Raw genomic sequence first — 18,565 nt, forward strand, 5'->3', positions numbered from 1 at the left:
CGTTAATGCAAACGAGCGGACGAATGCGCGTGCTTCAACGACACGTTACACTTAATAGAATCAAAGGCGGCCTCGTTATGAAGCTGCCCGTGGGTTAGAACATCGATTGAGCATTACCGCTCGCTTCACATTAACACACGCGCTGAGACATAAAAACTCATAACTTCCAGAGTTTTCATTTCTCCATTTCCAAATTTTGCATGCTTCTTCGAGAAAGATGAACAAATATTTTAAAGTAAAAAAAATCGAGAAAAAAAAGTTCCTACTTTGAAAAAATTGCAGTTGTTTATAAAAATGCACTATTTAACTATTTAAAAACAATCAAGAGAAGGTATGGTATACCAATTTTGAAAGCTTGTGGAATAGTGAACACATCTGGTAGAAAGTCATTTTTTGATATTACAAACTATGTTTACAATCAGCATTTAAAAGATGATTTTTTCGGATTACAATACTTTAAAGAATCATATCTTGCGAATTCCAACAGTAACAGCGAAATACAAAAATACGTGTCGATTTTTTTTTAACAAAGAACGTAAAAAAAATATCCCGAAGAGAAAAAAAATTTTGTCTGTAAATTTCCCGTGGAATGACCCATATATAGAATGCCAGTGTCGCTGTTTTTCTACAGAACTCATTGTGGTAAACATGATGCTAACAATCTGTATCAAGTCTGTGAATCGGGAACTTCATCGTCAAAGTTGCTCATTGTTATTTATCTGTTCTTTATCTGTGCGTTGGTTGGTGCTGTCATCAGTGCCGCTCATCGCTGTGTTTTCATGCCAGTGAAATGTTTTTTAACGTTCTTTTTCTTTTCGTTCGGATGAATTGAATCCAATAACTGCACCGATTTTTTCAGAAATTTGAAGCAAGCGAAGTTTCCCATCACATTACTTGGGAGCCATATTTCAAATTTTAAACTGGTTGTCAAACTTTGACAATGAGATTCCCCTTTTGATGAATCTCAGGCACACACACAAATGCATATATAATGTAAATACATTATCTGAACATGTGTGATGTTTACCACGCGCATTGCAGCGACACTGGCATTCTATCGACCTTTTCGCGTGCCTAATGGCGGCTAGTTAAAGCCCTATAATGATATACATTTATAGGGCTTCAGGGCTAGTGGGCACAACTTTCGGAAAAATGGCATACTTTTGGCAACTCTGCTTACGTCAAGTTGACATTTTCCCCCTTGGAAAACTGTCAAGCGTACGTTAGCAAAGTTGCCAAAAGCATTTAAATATTTTCCAAAAGTTGTGCCCACCAGCCGCCATTAAGCACGCGAAAAGGTGGATATATATTGATTATACTTCAAAATCACTCTTATCGCCAGGAAGTTCGTTTTAATTTCAATTGGCGAAACTTACCTGCAAGCAATTCCGTTACCCCGAACATTCCGTTCTGGTACGTTCGCAATCCGGTACAGATACACAGTTTCTCCGAAGAATTAAAAACGAATTATTCAATAATTGTTTACTATTTTTCATGAATGATGTTTACCTTTATTTTGAGTTGCGTAGATTGGGTAAATAATACGTTAGTTTCTGTAGCAACTGTTAAAAGCTTTGGTGAAAATATGACGAAAGCTCAAATCAAATCGTTGACAGACATTAACAACTAAAGCCTATTATGTTAGTGATATGAGCGCCACGTAACGGGTGCATTACCACTTACTTTCGAAATGGTGGCTAAGCTTTTACACACGTTACGAGCTCAAAGATGAATGTCTGTTCTCTGTGTTAAAACCACGGGTAAAACACTTTCAGATGACCTGGTGTTCACATCAACTCATCGTGAAAGCCACGTGAATTTCAAATAGAATGACATTTCATAAGAATTACCCTTTGATTAAACGTGTAAAACCAGTGAAATATTTATAAAAACTTATACCTTAATTTCATGTGGATTGCAACAGGATACGATCTACTGGTAAAACACGTGGATTTGCAGTGCGAAAGCAGTGACTACCATATTGATTGAAGGTTTGTTGGAAAAACATGGTTGTTTAACGTGTTTCCCATATGAAATATTTCATTTCACGTTAAATCGAAGGGAAACGCTTTTGATACCCGAATGATTGACAAATGAAACAACATTATCAATATTTGGACATTGAAATTCATGTGTAAGATCTCTTGGTAACGCCGTGTCTATTTTTATCAGTGTAGCGAATTACAATAATGTAATCTTTGATTACTACGCAATTACGGCGTACTGGAAACCCCTTGAGTAAAATGTTGAGTAATTTTCCTTTTGTTCTGCAAAATGAGTAGTTTTTAGGAACGTGCACAAAACCAAAACAATAATATACGACGATAAGAATCTAGTAGATATAAACAACGGACGATAAAAATAAATATTTTTAAAGCGATAAAGTTTTCCAGCAAGTAAAAATAATGCTGCAAGGTATGTTTGGAGTCGTGCTTACAGCATCGGTCGCTGTTTTGCTTTTAGTAGGTGTTTTGGGTCCTTCAATCTATCGATCCTTCAATTCACAATCACCGTACGGATATGATGCAGGTTTAAGCAACAATTATCCGCCTAATTATCAAAATAACGAAGATGAGTAAGGGAAAACGTAAAACATTAATGCACAATACCTAATGTGCTTTATTTTTATTACAGAAATTGTACAATTTGCTTGAGCGGTACAAAAGGAAAATCATCCAGAAAGCTTCGCTGCAATCATGTGTTTCACAGTGAGTGCATTGCAAATTGGTTGAAGGAAAATCGAATTTGTCCAAACTGCAGAAAAGAGGCATAGAAACTTGTAATACAATATTTAATATCCATCCTAGTGCCGTTGTTAATTGAAATATTCGCCAATAAGGCTTTACGAAAAATCAAGCAATATTTATCTAAAGTAAATAGACGAAATGGCGAAAATAAAATATGAAGGTAATTAAAATTAAATTTATGAATGATTTTTAAACCTATTTTGGAGATACATAGGTATAGATACAAGGTCCGAGAGGGTATTGTCGGAGGGTGTTGTTTCTAAATTCAGCCTATTTTTCTTTTCTTTTGTCAATCAAAATACTTTACAGACATACAATTTTAATATGTTATAACCACAGACAAACAGACGAGACACTCGCGTTAATTCCATCGTCCAATAAAAAACCACTCATTTTTCAAAAAAGCATGTTTCGCAACAAGGCTACACCGCGGCGCGTGAGTGTTGCTTCGAGTTTTCAGTATAAAACCATTCAAATGTAAAAACCCTACAGCATAAAACCCTGCAAATTACTCCGCGACATGCATAACAGAGGGTGCTAGTGTGCAAACAAAATGTGTAGGACGATGGTTTTTAAAGGATTTTCTTCTATGTGTCATGTCAGTTCGTCAGTGTTATAACTAAGCGCGTAGGGCACTATATCTCTACATATTAGCGTTGGTAAGAGGAAACGCTTATCAACTTAGGGACTATATTGGCTCGTTTTATTATGCCTGATTTTTGTTTTCAGTTACTTATTATAGTTCAAGTTGACACGTAATTTTCGAGCCGTAAATCTCGCATGTGCGTAGTATTTTTCGATATTAATTAAATTATGGTTGTATATGAGCACCAATGGCATTATATTAAATTTATTAAAAATGTATTTTTTAAAGGTATCTTAATTTTCGTAGGAATAGCGTGCTGTCCCAAGTATGCTCTTTCCAGCCATCATTTTGCAATTTTCATCGATCCTGGTCAATAACGGAGTAGCAGTACACGGGCGGTATCTAATGCTTATGCTTATGCTTATACAATTTTAATATGTTATAACCACAGACAAACAGACGAGACACTCGCGATAATTCCATCGTCCAATCAAAAACCACTCGTTTTTCAAAAAAGCATGTTTCGCAACATGGCCACACCGCGGCGTGCAAGTGTTGCTTTGAGTTTTCAATATAAAACCAATCAAATGTACAAAACCCTACAGCATAAAACCCTGCAAATGCAAGCTACTCCGCAACATGCTTAACAGAGGGTGCCAGTGCGCAAGCAAAACGTGCAGGACGATGGTTTTTAAAGGATTTTCTTCTAAGTGGCATGTCAGTGCGTCAGTGTTATAACTATTTTTTCAAGTCTAAGTAATCTACGATTTTTTATTAAAAGGACATCAAAACCACCTATTCCTTCAATAGAACTAGGCCATAGGCTAAAAAACAGATGCAATCGCTTAATGGGCAGAAAATACCCTCCCGGGCCCTATTTAGTTTTTAATCGTAAGAAGTGGCACTAACAGCCTTATTCTGTATTCCATCGCTGAAGCAATGAGAATAATAAATTCCAAACACCGGGTTCTCCATTCTTTGCTCCCCTCCCAACTCCACACAAACTTGGTACCGGATGGAAGAACGGGCCCTCCACTATTCCATGTAGTGCGATCTGTATCAATTACACTACAGTGGACCCCCGTTCGTTTGAACGATTCCTCATGCAAAGTAACGGAGTTAGCTTTTAATTTGAACAACTGGTAACCCTAAATATGCTGGAGCTTTTGTGAGCTGACTGCCCTGTTCTTTGTTATTGTTTTGGTGGTGTGATTAGTTGGCAGTTGCAAGCAGCGAATATTTCATTCTCCGATCAGATTTTTCTACCATGGTGTATCTAGATCACCCCACTGTCACAAATGTCATTCCCATACATTGTTCGTGTAGCCAACATCTCATCTAGCCCACAACCAACTTTGCCTCGGACAAAATGTATTTGTGAGTAGCCCGCTCTAACTTCAGCCTCGGATGAATGTGTATTGGTAAGCGCCCGAACAAAGTTACTTTTTTGCTTTTTTCCTTTTTGTGTCGGACGTGTACTAAGCGTAAAAAGATGTTAGCCGCCTCTTTACCCTTCAGTTTCATACGCCTGATCTAGATGCACTGGATACACCATGATTTCTACCATAATCGCTGGGAAAACGCATTTTGAAACAGATTAAACACGCTAGATCAGTACAAACAAATCGTGTTTATGTGCATTGTCTGCATAAGCAAATGATGTCATATTGAGAATGACATTTGAACAAGGGTAAGACGCTGTGAACATTCCGTTCACCTCATTCATAGAAATTTTGTTCAGTATGTGCCTTACTGTGTCTCTGAGGTGCTGATCGTGTGAAACCTGTCAAACTCATCTGCGCCCAGCCAGATGGTTTTGATCGTTTTGACAATAACCGACTCCCCGGCACGTCGCCATTGTTCTGTGACTGAATCTGAAACGTCAAAAATACTGGGCGGGAAATCACTCCATAGGAAATCAATGCGACGCCATTGTTGTTTGGGGTACAATACTGAGGGGTCCAACTTAATGGGGGTACTGTCAAACTCTGTAGACCAAGATAGCGATGTCGTGGAGGTGACAATAACAAACATTGGCAGGGCTGCCAATTTCTAACATTTCAAAATTTAAATGTCAAAAAGGTGGGCCACAGTGTGCCGTAAACTGTGAAATGAATGTACCGCAAATGTAATCAATGAGGTAAGCTGTTCCCTAAATTCAGCCTGCAACAATGTTCTAAGCGGCCTACCCTTGCATTTGAACCAATTTTAATTTGCACGTCGTGCAAACCAACGGGGTTCAAATTAAAAAGTGTTCAGATTAAAAACGGTCAAACGAACGGGGGTCCACGGTATACGTTGCCGATGATGTTCGCTGACGGTCTGTGTGATTCCAGCTTTAAGCTGGAGTTAATCGATTGGTTATAACCTTTACGTCCTGTAACGGGGCGGGATGGGTTTTGGGGCAGGGAGCAGTGACAACCTTCACTTAAGCGCCAGGCAAGGATTAACTTGCCGTGAAGGAGCGTGTTTAGCGATACAATTCCGGTCCGGCTAGAATACCTCAGGGCAGGTCCACCGTGAATCCACCGACGGACAGTAACAATTGGTTATGTAATGGGTATAGCATACGGTTGACTCTTCGGCGATCGGTTCCTACGATCGATGGTGTATAGGGCCACGGATGGGTGCAACTGCCTGCTCGCTCGGTGTGTTGCTCGGAGAATCGACACGTGTTGAGGCCGACTGACGACGGTCGCGCTCACAAGATGTAAGGGAAGACCTCCGTTTGAAGGAGGGTGCTGGTGGTCCTTTGCTTCGTTCGACTAGGTAATCTAACCTCGCTTTAGCGCCTATATTTTCTAGCCGTGTTTTTTTCCACTTTTTCCGAATACTAGTTTACTTCGCTTTTCGTCTTCTCATGTATCACTTTGCGTCTTCTAACTTCTAGCCCTTTCCAATCTTGCGTGTCGTCTCTTAGGTGGTTATCTTTAAAATCGCTCATTTCCCAGACTGATTTGCCTGTCCTGTCAAGCACAGGACTTTACGACGGGACCGACGATTCAGCTTCGGCTAGTTTCGCCAGGTTCCATCCGGTGGGCATTAGCAGGGTTTGTTTACTATCGCGGTACCCTAACCTTTTTTCGGGGATAACGGCAGGTAACGCGAACAGGCTTTTAGTGACGGTTGTGTGTGGGATTGGACAATAGGGTTTGTTACCTTATTTATTTTGTAACCTCATTACAATCCCCGACACCAAAATAGTTTTGCGTCCCGTAGTACTGTCCACGAGTGTTTTGGAATGTGCAGTCAGACTTAGGCTAGTTACATAGAAATCGAGGAGACCGCATTTTTTGGTTTTTGTATAGAAAAAGACGAAGGGTATTACCCAGTTTTCTAAAAATTCCTTACAAAATTCCGTGCCTGACTGACAAATTTTCGAATTATCTTTTGACGGTGGCACAGTTAGTATCTAGATAAAGTTTAGTTTGGTTTTTAGGCTTCAGCGTGGTATTTAAACCGGCCTACTGCGTGCAAACTGGATGATTAAAAGCAAAGCCTTGGGGTTAAACATCCTTTCTAAGATTTGACCCATTTTTATCGACAGACTTCACAGCCAGATATTAGAGTACAAGACAGTTACGGGGCTGCAACAATCCTACTGACTCTATCTAGAAGCACTGCCTAGCTGAGATTTGATTGGTTTGGTTTCTTATGTCGAATTTGTTTATTCAATCCGGGTTGAAACTGGATGAATTTTATCTGTCAGATAGGAGCAAATGAACACAAAAAGTTCATCCAGTTCCAATCCGGATTGAATAAACAAATTCGACATTAGATCAGCATCGTATCTCGAAACCAACGAACTGGCTGATTGCGTGTGGTTAATTTAGTAGGTAAGCGCCTGCCACTGTAATAATTAAATTTGTTAGAAATTGTCAAAGAATAAAATTTTAAATAATCCGGCATAATCGATCGGCCAGTTAATCGATTATCTAATAATCGGAACTAGAGTGACTATATACAGAGTGGCGACAATGTCAAAATTGGAATGATAATTATCTGTCAGTGTCATTCCAATCGAGCAGACAACCTATCCAACGCGTATGCAGAAAAGAGAAAGAAAAACCTAGGATAAACCGCATTGCATACATTTGGGATGACTTGGCGCCACTCTGTATATAGTCACTCTAATCGGAACATAAAGCAATCGATTAAAAATTAATCGATTATTTTAGCGGATAATCTAGAGTGACTATATACAGAGTGGCGACAAGTCATCCCAAATGTATGCAATGCGGCAGGGATACCAGATTTGCAGATTTGCCTGCAAATTGCAGATTTTTGGAACGGTCTTGCAGATCATTATAAATTTGCAGATATTTGCAGTTTTTATGACTTTTATTGTTTTGTTGCAGATTTTTGTTCGAAGCTCTTTAAATTTTCACAGACTTCCTAAAAAAGTGTGCAGATTTTCGCAGATTATTTTCAAACCAGAAAATTCGAGTAGCCGGAAAACTGCTCGATTTTTCCGGTTTTCGAGCAGTTGCAGACATTTTTTTAGAAAATATGGCATCTCTGCAATGCGGTTTTTCCAAGGGTTTTCTTTCTCTTTCCTGCATACGCGTTGGATAGGTCGTCTGCTCGATTGGAATGACACTGACAGATAATTATCATTCCAATTTTGACATTGTCGCCACTCTGTATATAGTCACTCTAGGATAATCGATTAGTTCGATTAAAAGAGAAGTACACTGAAACAAAGATCATGGTAACTGTTACCATATTAAGGGGTAAAATTAAAAATGATGCAACAGTGAATTTTTGCAGAAAAGCATCCATGTTTGACTAGACCATGGTTCCCGTTGTTTTTACCATGCTTTTACCTACATGACGGTATGGTAATTCTGAGTATCCCATAGTATTATAATGGTATATTTTACCATGATTTTTTTTATATTGAATGGTAATAACAACCATGAGTATAGTAATTTTAAACATTGTTGTGAACCTGAAATACCATTCAACGGTAATATATTTAGGAAATTATTGTCAATTGCAAGGAAAATTGTACCATCCAAAGTGCGATATCGCTCATAAAAGTGCTATTTTAGCTTAAATCGTTTCGGTCTCTTCGGTGCACTTATTGCTTGGAAGATAACGAAAAAGTGCGCCGAAGATACCGAAACGATTTAAGCTAAAATAGCACTTTTATGAGCGATATCGCACTTTGGTTGGTACAATTTTCCTTGCAATTGACAATATTAATTTTATAATAAAAGAAAGGATAACGATTTATTTCAGGGTAGTTTATTTTAAATATTGTTTTTATATAATTGATTACAAAAAATATCTTTTAATTCTGATATAATTCTTATTCTCTACATTATACAGATGAATAGGTGGCCCATCGTATGAGTCAATTTCAGTCAAACTGAATTTATTGTATTTACCAACTACTTTGAATGATGCCAAGTGATGTGTGTACTCTGAAACCTGCCACTGCTGACACGCTACATATAATACATTATTAGCAATCAGTATATCTATAATTTCAAATAGCTCTACTTTTTGAAAATCCATTGACGACCTTGTGAGGAAATGGCCAACTTTGTACATAGTTCCCTTGTATGATATTGATTTGGAGGCATAGAAGGAAGAATTCAAAAAATCACTTTTTAAGTTTAAATATGGAAAATAGTGCATATCAATGAGTTTAATCTTAACGAAATTTTTTATAACTGGCAACTCTTCGAAGAATTTAGAGTGACTGGCATTATATGAGAAAATTAAGTTAGCTTTTGTACAAAGTGTATGGCAAATATTGCGTCGAGACGTAATGTTTCTACAATACCTCTTAAAAACTTGATGAAATGCTTCGAAACGAAAACTCCAAGTATACCGCGGTGGCCCTGTTTTTCTTATAGCTTCTGGATAATGCAGGAGTATATGATATTTTGGTTTTAGTTTTTTATCAAATAAGTCTTTATAGAGTGTATGGTGGTAGATTATCTGTTGTTGTAAAGTTTCTAACAACTTTTCATTGAACCTTGGTAAGAGAACCAGATCAGCAAGTTCAACCAATGAAAGCGCGAAGTTCCAAATTTCGTCATTCTCTGCAATTAGTTCACCAAAGATTAGTGGAAAATAATGAATGAAAAGCATCATTTCACGGGAAGTCATTTTGAAATTAGTAGTTTTTATCTGCTCTTTTGTGATTATTTTAAAAGTATTTCGTTTTTCAGTGTCGCCGTAATCGAACATTTGAATTCGGTAGTTTATAGTTTGCAATGAAATATTAAGATTTTTTATCATGTAGTTTAAAACGAGAGCTATATCGTAATTACATATCCCATGTGAATATAGGTCATGCATTGGGTCAACAATTGCAGTATCAGCGACGTGGTAGTAAACTAATTGATTAAAACCGGACGCTTCTTTAATTCCTGTCTCTTTATAACCTTTAGCTAGATCTTCCAAGTAATTATTTTTATTCCGATTTATGTCAGGGTTAAGACAAACCATTTCTTGAGAATCATACTTGTTTATTTTGCAAAATCTGCAATAATATAAAGAGCTGAAAGAATTCGCATATCCCATTAAACAATTCATTCCTAAATTGTCTCCAAGTATTCCTGCTAATACAAAATTAACTACGATAGTTTTACCAGCAATTATCAATTCTAATCCATTGCTTTCTAAATCGCATAGAATAGCTATTAACTCCTTTAATGATTCGGATGGACCTAACTCTGCAATATCTTTTGACTTCACGAACCCAGCGACAAACAAGTTTTCCAAACGTGATAGAAAGTGTGATGGAATAGTTGGAAAGTTATAGTACAACCCACATACCTTATGAGTTCCTGAATGTGCACCAATTGCGTCATTTATTTCTACGTCATCCGAAAATAAGAAAAAAGGAATAACTGCTTTGCTGCCAAATTTTGATTTGATTCCCTGCCATAGACTTCCGTTTACAACATTTGCTATATTGTTCTCCTGTTCTAATCTGCGCATATTTTCTATTGTCTCTTCATAAATATTTCCAGTCTCGAAAAATTTTTTGATTTGATGTTTGATTGGCATCAGGCAACTTTTAGAACGGATATTTCCCTCTTTATCCTTGTAACTTACACTTTTTGGTGCATCATGTAGATGCATATTTTTAAGTTGGCTTTTGAATTTTTGCTCTGAAGCAATAAACTGAAACGGGTCTCGCAAATCATCTAATAATTGTTGGAAACAGGGGTCCTCGGGTATAGGTGCTAATAAGTTCAATGTGTCACATATTGGAACGACAATGTCTCTGGAGATATCCCTTTGAAGATCGAGCACATCTTTTCGTGTAAGATTTTTTTTACTATGTAGGTTAAGTGTGAAATTCAAAATACATTTTCGTAGACTATGCCTTATATCTAAAATTTTCTCTTCGCTTATTTTCTCCTTTTCCGTTTCGTCATTTTTCAACGCTGCTGTATAAAACTCCACATCGCAAAGAATTGGCATATTTTCCTCTGTATTTGAAATTTCCTGTGACTCTTGGTAAGGTGTGTAATTTTCATTGTCGACTTTGCACTCAAAAACATGGGCATGCTGCATGTTAACATGTCGTTTGAAACGATAAACATCTTGGAATGAAGTTGTTGGTATACAAATCGAACATTTATACTTGAAGGTTGATGGTGTTCCATGTAGCAGAGTTAAATGATCGAGAAGATATTGAAAGTTATCATACGGTTCCTTGCACAGTTGGCAGTTCATTATGGTGCTCTCTCAAATATGCTAATAACTGTAACAACTGAGTGTTCTTCGATTTTCGCATGTAGTCAATATTGTAAAAAAATCTACTGATGAAACACCAGAAAATTTCACAGCTTTCAGGATACTCAAACCCAAGGATAGTTTTGAGCTTTAGAACAACATCCAGGCAACGTAGAAAAGAAGGGAGCTGATACTCCAGCGATTTGGTAACGACGAAATATGATTCGAAACGGTTAGGTTTTCCAATAACACAAATTCTAGGTGACAATGATTGGTTATTAGAAGTAAACTCTTCTCGCAAATCACAGAGCGCCTTTTTGTACTCCTGTTGAGTATCGAATATACGGCATACGTCAATTTGCGCCTGAAGAATCGTTGGTAGTTTTTTATTCGATGCCCTAACCGGCTTTAGAATAGCATGGAAAACAGTGCAAATAATGTAGTCACGGGAGTCTGAAAATACAAGAAAAAAGGTATATACATATATATGCCTCATATTCATAAATTACCAAATATACCTAGAGGTAAATTTGGGTCATCCAATAACATCACAAGCTCTAGAGACAAATGGTCTTTTATGTTGCTTATCTGAATGTACTTTATAAAGTGAACTGCGAACTGCTCCCAATTTTCAAACAGATTTTTTGTTTTGTTTATTCCCTCGTGTAGGATGTCAAAATCGCAATCAACCTTAAATAAAGATTTTTAATTATTATTAGTATTACTATATTTGCACTAACTTATAATTACCAATAAGTATCCATTTTTATCACATAATCTTGGCCATTCTTGAATGGTATTTTGCTTATTTACATCTTCGTCTTTTAGAATACTCCTAAGACGCAGCAAAAAGCACTCTTTCCACTGTTGAAAAACTTTTTCGCCGGGTTCTGAATTATTACGCATCCAGTTTCTGAAAGCCGTCAATCTTTCAACCTCTGTGTAAAAAATATACTGTTTAATTGTACTTTGATATTATTGTAATTTTAAGGTTACCTGCAGCCGAAAGTTCCAATGCTTTGGAATGCAAATTTTGCAAGACGTTTACACGCTTGTTCTTAACCAAAGTCTTCTTGTGTCTATTGTGGAAACGATCATAAATTAAACCCGATGGGTTTTTTTTGTTCGCCTTATAGTCTCGTGGATTATAGTAGATTTCCTAAAAATGAAAAATGTTTATTAAAATTAGATCTATTTTTTTAGCTGGTCATGATGAATTTATTTATGAATTAAATTTATGGTAACTACCGGGATTTCCGGAGGAAAACGTTCAGAGATGAGCTGGGCGAATCGTGCCATGTCTGGTAGCGGAAAATTGCGGCGACGAGCAATGTAATAATCGACGATAGTATGAGCCAAAGATCTTCGTTGTTCAGAATCCAATTTGTTGTGCATTTGGTAATGTTCGGTTATTATTTTGCCCTTTTCATTACGATTCAAAATATCATTGAGCAAATGAATTGTCACACTAGTTGATAGTAGCTTGTGTTCTGATACTCCGGGCAACACACAGCTTTCCACATCCATAGGCATTTCTGTATTGGACGGAAATTGTGGACATAGTGCGCTTTCTTCCCATTGAATTAGCTTTTTACGCAGAGCATGCTTATGCCCTGTCCATTTGGCAACCGAAAAAACATCTTCGAGTGCTCTTTCGTCCGATAGTTTTAAATATTCTACCGTAATTCCATGTCCTTTAATGGCGATATTTAAGCATGATTGAATTTGTAGACAAAATATATCTTACCAACTAAAATAGCATAAATAGCTGGATCCAATTCCCACTCATCAACTATAAGTTTGTGTAGTTCCGGATTTTTTTCAGTTTCTATTGTGGGGAAATGAAAATATAATATATTTACATTTCAACGAAGGTTTCATACTACTTACCGATAATGAATTGCGGGTCAGCCATGTAGTCGTCAACACTTATTTCAACCTGATTGGCATTCATTTTATACCGGATTTCGTACGCAAAATAAAATTTTCTGTCCGAATCTGTTGCAACGCTTTCATCAAAATGGCGAACAAATGCAAATTTGCTATCACTGAAGAAAATACCATGTTCAGAGTGGGTTTAAAAATTTAGTCTTGTAAAAAGTAATGATAAATCTTTTTATTTATACCATTTTCAAAGTAAAGATATAAGTATGTCATAGTAATTCCGAACAGCTCATGGTTAATTTTACTATTTAATGAGAATGGTATTTTCTACATTGGTAACATAGTTTGCATTACCATGATGTTTGTTTCAGTGTAATCGGACATCACTACGATTAGAGTGACTATATACAGAGTGGCGACAATGTCAAAATAAGGTTTTGCAAGGTGACGTCACGAATGAACCGGAATGAATGCAATTCACCCATTTGACATCCACTCGTGGTTTGTTTACTATTTGTTAGGCAAACGCGATATGTATAAATTGGAGTTTAACGTTTTAAAAGCGTATTATCCAGCAGTGTCGCCCTCCAAACTACTTGGAATGGCAGTTTTTGTGCTTTTCCAACTTGCCGTTAAGGGCTTCAGCAATATTCAGTTTCAACTTGTTAACCCATGTTCCAAGTCCATGTAAACAAACCACTGATAGACGTCAAAGAAGTGAGGTTATGCTCGCCCGTGCCAAACCTTATTGGAATGATAATTATCTGTCAGTGTCATTCCAACCGAGCAGACGACATATCCAACGCGTATGCAGGAAAGAGCTACCCCGTAACAAAGTGACAGTTATTAACAGTTTGCCATAACACCCGCCAGTGTCAAAAATGTCGCGACGATCATTTTTACGTGCCAGTCAAAATTGACGCACCTTCGATTTCCAAAGGAAATGTTAATTTTTGTTACGTTAAATGTGAACGCAAAAAGCTGTCTGGACAACGATTTGAACAGTGCGTATTGATTATTTCAGCATTATTTCATGTTTTCGGTAAAACTGTTTGAATTCTTGGTGGGTTGTTTGATTGATTTGTTTACAAGATAAAAAGCGGTATTTATTACAAGATTGTCATTCTTGTGTACGAGTTGTCTGCTCTAAAGTATTTGAATATTGCGTGTTTCATTAAAAGTTATCCGCTGCGAAATTCAAAATGAAATGCTCTTTCATGATTGCTGGATCGATTTTGTCGTTAACAGAACAAGTTAAGCAAAATTCAAGAGTAAATCCAAGCAATAGAGATCGTTGCAGTTGTACAAAAAACACACTGTTATATGACAGAACCAAATAGAGCATGTTATTATGACAGAAGAACCAGTTATGCTGCTATTGTCATTACCACGGAAACGTTTTGGTACTTAACATAATATTGTCAGTTCGTAAAATACTCTATTGAAATAATAAACCAATTCAGATCTTATATGCACAAGGGATTTTTTGCCAAAACAAATGATAATAAACTCTTTCTTCGATATTTACGCCGCTTTCAAACATCTGTCGTGAACCATGAACCAGCAGTTTTAGGTACGTTTGATTAGTATGGGAGCTGTCACATTGTTACCGGGTTGGGAAAGAGAAAGAAAACCCTTGGAAAACCCGCATTGCATACATTTGGATGACTTGTCGCCACTCTGTATATAGTCACTCTAACTACGATGTAAACAAACCACCTAGAGAGCCTTAGAGAGTCGCCATCTTAAACCGAAAATTCCAATCGAAGATCGAACAGAATCAGTTGTCAAAAGTAAGTCCAATCGAACAGGAGACTTGTCAAAACACCGATTAGAGAGCCTTAAAAAGAGTAACGACTAGAGAGCCTGTTAAAGATAGAGAGACGCCATCTCCAATCAAGAACATTTTTTGAGTAGATCTTTCTAAATTTTTAGCAGCTTTTTATGAATTATTAAAAATGAAAGCTTCAGAGGAAGGTTCCTTGAGGATGTTATTATTTTATGTAGCATCGAGAAACTCGAAATCTTCAATTTAAATCGCTGGTTCTCAAAAGAATTAGCAATAACAGACAACAGCAGCATAACTATTTACGGTACGACCATTAACTGTGGTAAAATTATCATGAAAAGGAATTACATATCCAGATTTTATAAAAGTTATTTATTCCAAATGTCTGTTGATCACAGAATAATCTGTGCGTGCGGCAACACTGACATACGCAGCTGCATTGTTGCTATAGATTATTTGTTTCAGATGGCGACTCTCTAAGGCTCTCTAAAACCACCGATAGACGGTAAAGAAGCGAGGTTGTGTTCGCCCGTGCAAAACTCTATTGGTTTTTGGTTCAGTTGTGTCGTGTGGTGGAAGTTGAAGGTGTCTTGCGGTCTTGGTCTTGCTTCGCTCTTTGCGGGGTTGTGTTTGTTTTGTAGTTTGTACCCGAAGTTATAAATAATAGTATTACTTCCATTAAATGTTAATGTAAACAATACTGTAAACAAATATACAGTTTCAAAACGATTTGGTGTAATTGTGAAATATTTATTTTTAGATAGCTAATAGCTGCATGTTGCCACGATGGACACTACTAAAACAAATATAGAAAATGCTTGCGTCATCGTATTGGGCGATATTGGTAGGAGCCCGCGAATGCAATATCATGTTAAAAGCCTCTCTGAGACCCGATTCTTTGTTGATTTGATTGGCTATGTAGAGACACAACCACTGCTTGATATAACAAATAACTCTAATGTGAGAATTCACCCACTAATTCCGTTCCCGGACTTGAATCTTCCCACCATGGTGAAATATGTTTTTAAAACAATGTGGCAAGCGCTAACTTTGCTGATTGCGCTTATCAGCGTTGGAAGACCTAAATTCATACTATGCCAAAATCCTCCGGCGATTCCAACAGTAATTGTTTGTCAGGTATACTGCTTTTTTGCGAGATCCACGAAACTAATTATTGACTGGCACAACTATACGCATACTATTTTGGCGATAAATTCTAATAAAAATAGTCAAATTGTTAAGATGGCAAGGCTAATTGAGTCTCATTTCGGTCGAAAAGCGCATGTCAATTTGTGTGTGACGAGGGCGATGCAAAAGAACCTAGACGAAATTTTCAACATAAGGTAGGTATGACATGAATATTATACAATTATACATTCTGAATATTTTTTTCATGGTTGCACAAGTGATCCACGACTTCCAATATAGGTAAGTAAGTAAAACACAGAATTGCAATTTCCGACTTACATATGCTTCTCGCTGTATAAACGATTACTAATAGACCGATAAGTTGTGGATCACTTATGCTTCGGTGGGATGGGTAATTTTTATGAATATATACCAAATTTTAGATCAACGGTCTTGTATGACCGGCCACCAAACCAATTTCAACCTACTTGTATCGAAGAAAAACATGAGCTATTCATGAAGCTATCGAAAACGATTCCGTTGTTTAAGGGAAGTGAATCTGATCGAAAGGAAACTGAAGAGTTTCTTGAGTCATCAGCATTTACCATAAAGTATATTGATGGACAGGTTAAATTCAAACCTGGTCGATCGGGAATCTTGATATCTAGCACTAGCTGGACTCCTGACGAGGATTTTAGCATTTTGCTTACCGCACTAGAACTGTACGAAAAGGTGGCGACTAGTGATGTTTTGCATTATCCGCACTTGGTCTGTATTATAACAGGCAAGGGACCATTAAAGGAATACTACATATCAATAATAAACAGCAAAGTGTGGAAAAAAGTAAGTATCATCACACCGTGGCTAGAAAATGATGATTATCCTAAGTTACTAAGCACTGGTGATTTGGGGGTGTGTCTGCACTACAGCTCTAGTGGCTTAGATCTGCCCATGAAGATAGTCGATATGTTTGGTTCTGGACTACCCGTGTGCGCAATCAAGTTTCAGTGGTATGTATTCAGCAATGAGTTTGGTTATTGGTTTTTGAATACACATTTATTTTAGCCTCGAGGAGCTAGTGCGTCATGGAGAAAATGGTTTTGTTTTTGATAATGCTGCGGAGCTTTCTGAATTAATCTGTACGTGGTTTCGAAACTTTCCTAACAATTTCGCCATAATCAATCACAAGGAAGTGATCAATCAAAATCTCACAAAATTTCAGCAGCTCCGTTGGGACGAAAATTGGAAAAAAAATGTACAAAATATATTAGACAGGTTATAGATATTTAGTATGCAAAACGATAAATTTTTACGTAAAGATAACATTAGCTAAGTGTTTTTCATAACTAATTCTTGTTTTTATTAGGCTCAGAAGTGCAAGCTCAGCGGCGCCCCGTTCCCTTGATTTTTTTCTGCAGAATGAATATGCTGGAACCTGGACCTGGACAGTGAACACTGTCTAATATTTTGTCATTGTTAGCAGCTAGGACAGGACGTGCCAAGTGTACTACCGCGGCGTTGACTTAAAATTGACCCAATTTCTGATTGGCTGAAAGCGACGAGCAACCGTTGACTGGAAAATATAACGCGGTATCGCTTTCAGTGTTGCTGAAACTCATTAGTGGGATTAGAGTGGCGATAATGTCAAAATTGGAATGATAATTATCTGTCAGTCTCATTCCAATCGAGCAGACGACCAATCCAACGCATACGTAGGAAAGAGAAAGAAAATAAGCATTGCTAGAGTATTGCATACTTTTGGGATGACATGTCGCCACTCTGTATATAGTCATTCTAAGTGGGATGTGGGAATACGACAATAAGTTACAGTCGAATTTCGCTGGTTGGGTCTCTAATACTTGGGCTTCGTTTTAGTTGGGCCTTCGCTAGTTGGGCTATGGCCCAACTAAAACGAAACTGGATGTCAAAATTGGTTGTCAAGTTAGAACTGACAATCACTCGTCAATTCTTTCATGGGGTAAGCAAAAGCGTATCAACTTGTAATTCGCGTTAATTTTCAATAATCAATTTTTGAAATTTTCACAGATTATTTAAAAAAGAAAAACATCCTCATAATACCCATTTCGCTTTACCAAACATGGATTAGTTCAAAGAATTCAAGTCGCGTAGCTTCCGATACATTGTTCTCAACGTATTGAATGATTAAACTCGACCAAGTCTACGGCTATGCAAATCCACTTTAATACATCAGCTTAGGTCTTTTTGAAAAAGACCAAGGAAGAGTGCAGTGGGGAGGCAATAACGAAAAACTTATGGCTCAAACTGCTAAATTAAACGGTAAACGCAGAAAATAACCACGCTAATAATTTTCGCGTGGGACTCTAAATTGGGTCGCATAAACTGTCGCGTATTCGGGAGCTGTTGTTCGGCAAACGAAGTAATTCTTAAAATAATTAGGGATGGAAAACTTATTGATACTTATCGATAATATCGATATTTCCGAGTTATCGAAACATCGATAAAATTTTCGGATTAACGATAATTATCGATATTTTTATACCATTGGTTATATGACATACCCCCCTATTAAACACCCGCATTCACTTCTTTACCATGTGATTCATCCTTAAGGCCATCATTCGTGTACAAACTTATGTCGAATTTGTTTATTCAATCCGGGTTGAAACTGCATGAATTTTATCTGTCAGATAGGAGCAAATGAACACAAAAAGTTCATCCAGTTCCAATCCGGAATGAATAAACAAA

At 37.2% G+C, this 18,565-nt stretch overlaps 2 protein-coding genes across 4 annotated transcripts; one reads left to right on the plus strand and one right to left on the minus strand.

Annotated features, from left to right (window-relative positions):
• Nucleotides 1-10,938: 10,938 nt before the first annotated feature.
• Nucleotides 10,939-16,066, minus strand: LOC128741996 (uncharacterized). The gene is made up of 8 exons (XM_053838157.1): nt 16,037-16,066; nt 12,928-12,976; nt 12,785-12,865; nt 12,286-12,731; nt 12,034-12,196; nt 11,788-11,975; nt 11,556-11,727; nt 10,939-11,490 (listed from the first exon to the last, which is right to left on the minus strand). The coding sequence occupies exons 1-8, from the start codon at nt 16,064-16,066 to the stop codon at nt 11,006-11,008; spliced, it is 1,614 nt and encodes a 537-aa protein (XP_053694132.1). The 3' UTR covers nt 10,939-11,005.
• LOC128741997 (chitobiosyldiphosphodolichol beta-mannosyltransferase) lies at nt 15,251-17,636 on the plus strand. Of its 3 annotated transcripts, none has more exons than XM_053838160.1 (4): nt 15,251-15,400; nt 15,475-16,053; nt 16,282-16,848; nt 16,904-17,636. In XM_053838160.1, exons 2-4 carry the CDS (start codon nt 15,497-15,499, stop codon nt 17,118-17,120), a joined length of 1,341 nt encoding a protein of 446 aa, XP_053694135.1. In that variant the 5' UTR covers nt 15,251-15,400; nt 15,475-15,496; the 3' UTR covers nt 17,121-17,636. The 3 variants fall into 3 exon arrangements, with proteins under 3 accessions (XP_053694135.1, XP_053694134.1, XP_053694133.1); XM_053838159.1 differs by having other exon boundaries at nt 15,252-15,400; nt 15,471-16,053; nt 16,904-17,635; XM_053838158.1 differs by having other exon boundaries at nt 15,252-15,412; nt 15,471-16,053; nt 16,904-17,634.
• Nucleotides 17,637-18,565: the final 929 nt, after the last annotated feature.

Source organism: Sabethes cyaneus, chromosome 3 (assembly GCF_943734655.1).
Source record: "Sabethes cyaneus chromosome 3, idSabCyanKW18_F2, whole genome shotgun sequence".
NCBI lineage: Eukaryota > Metazoa > Arthropoda > Insecta > Diptera > Culicidae > Sabethes > Sabethes cyaneus.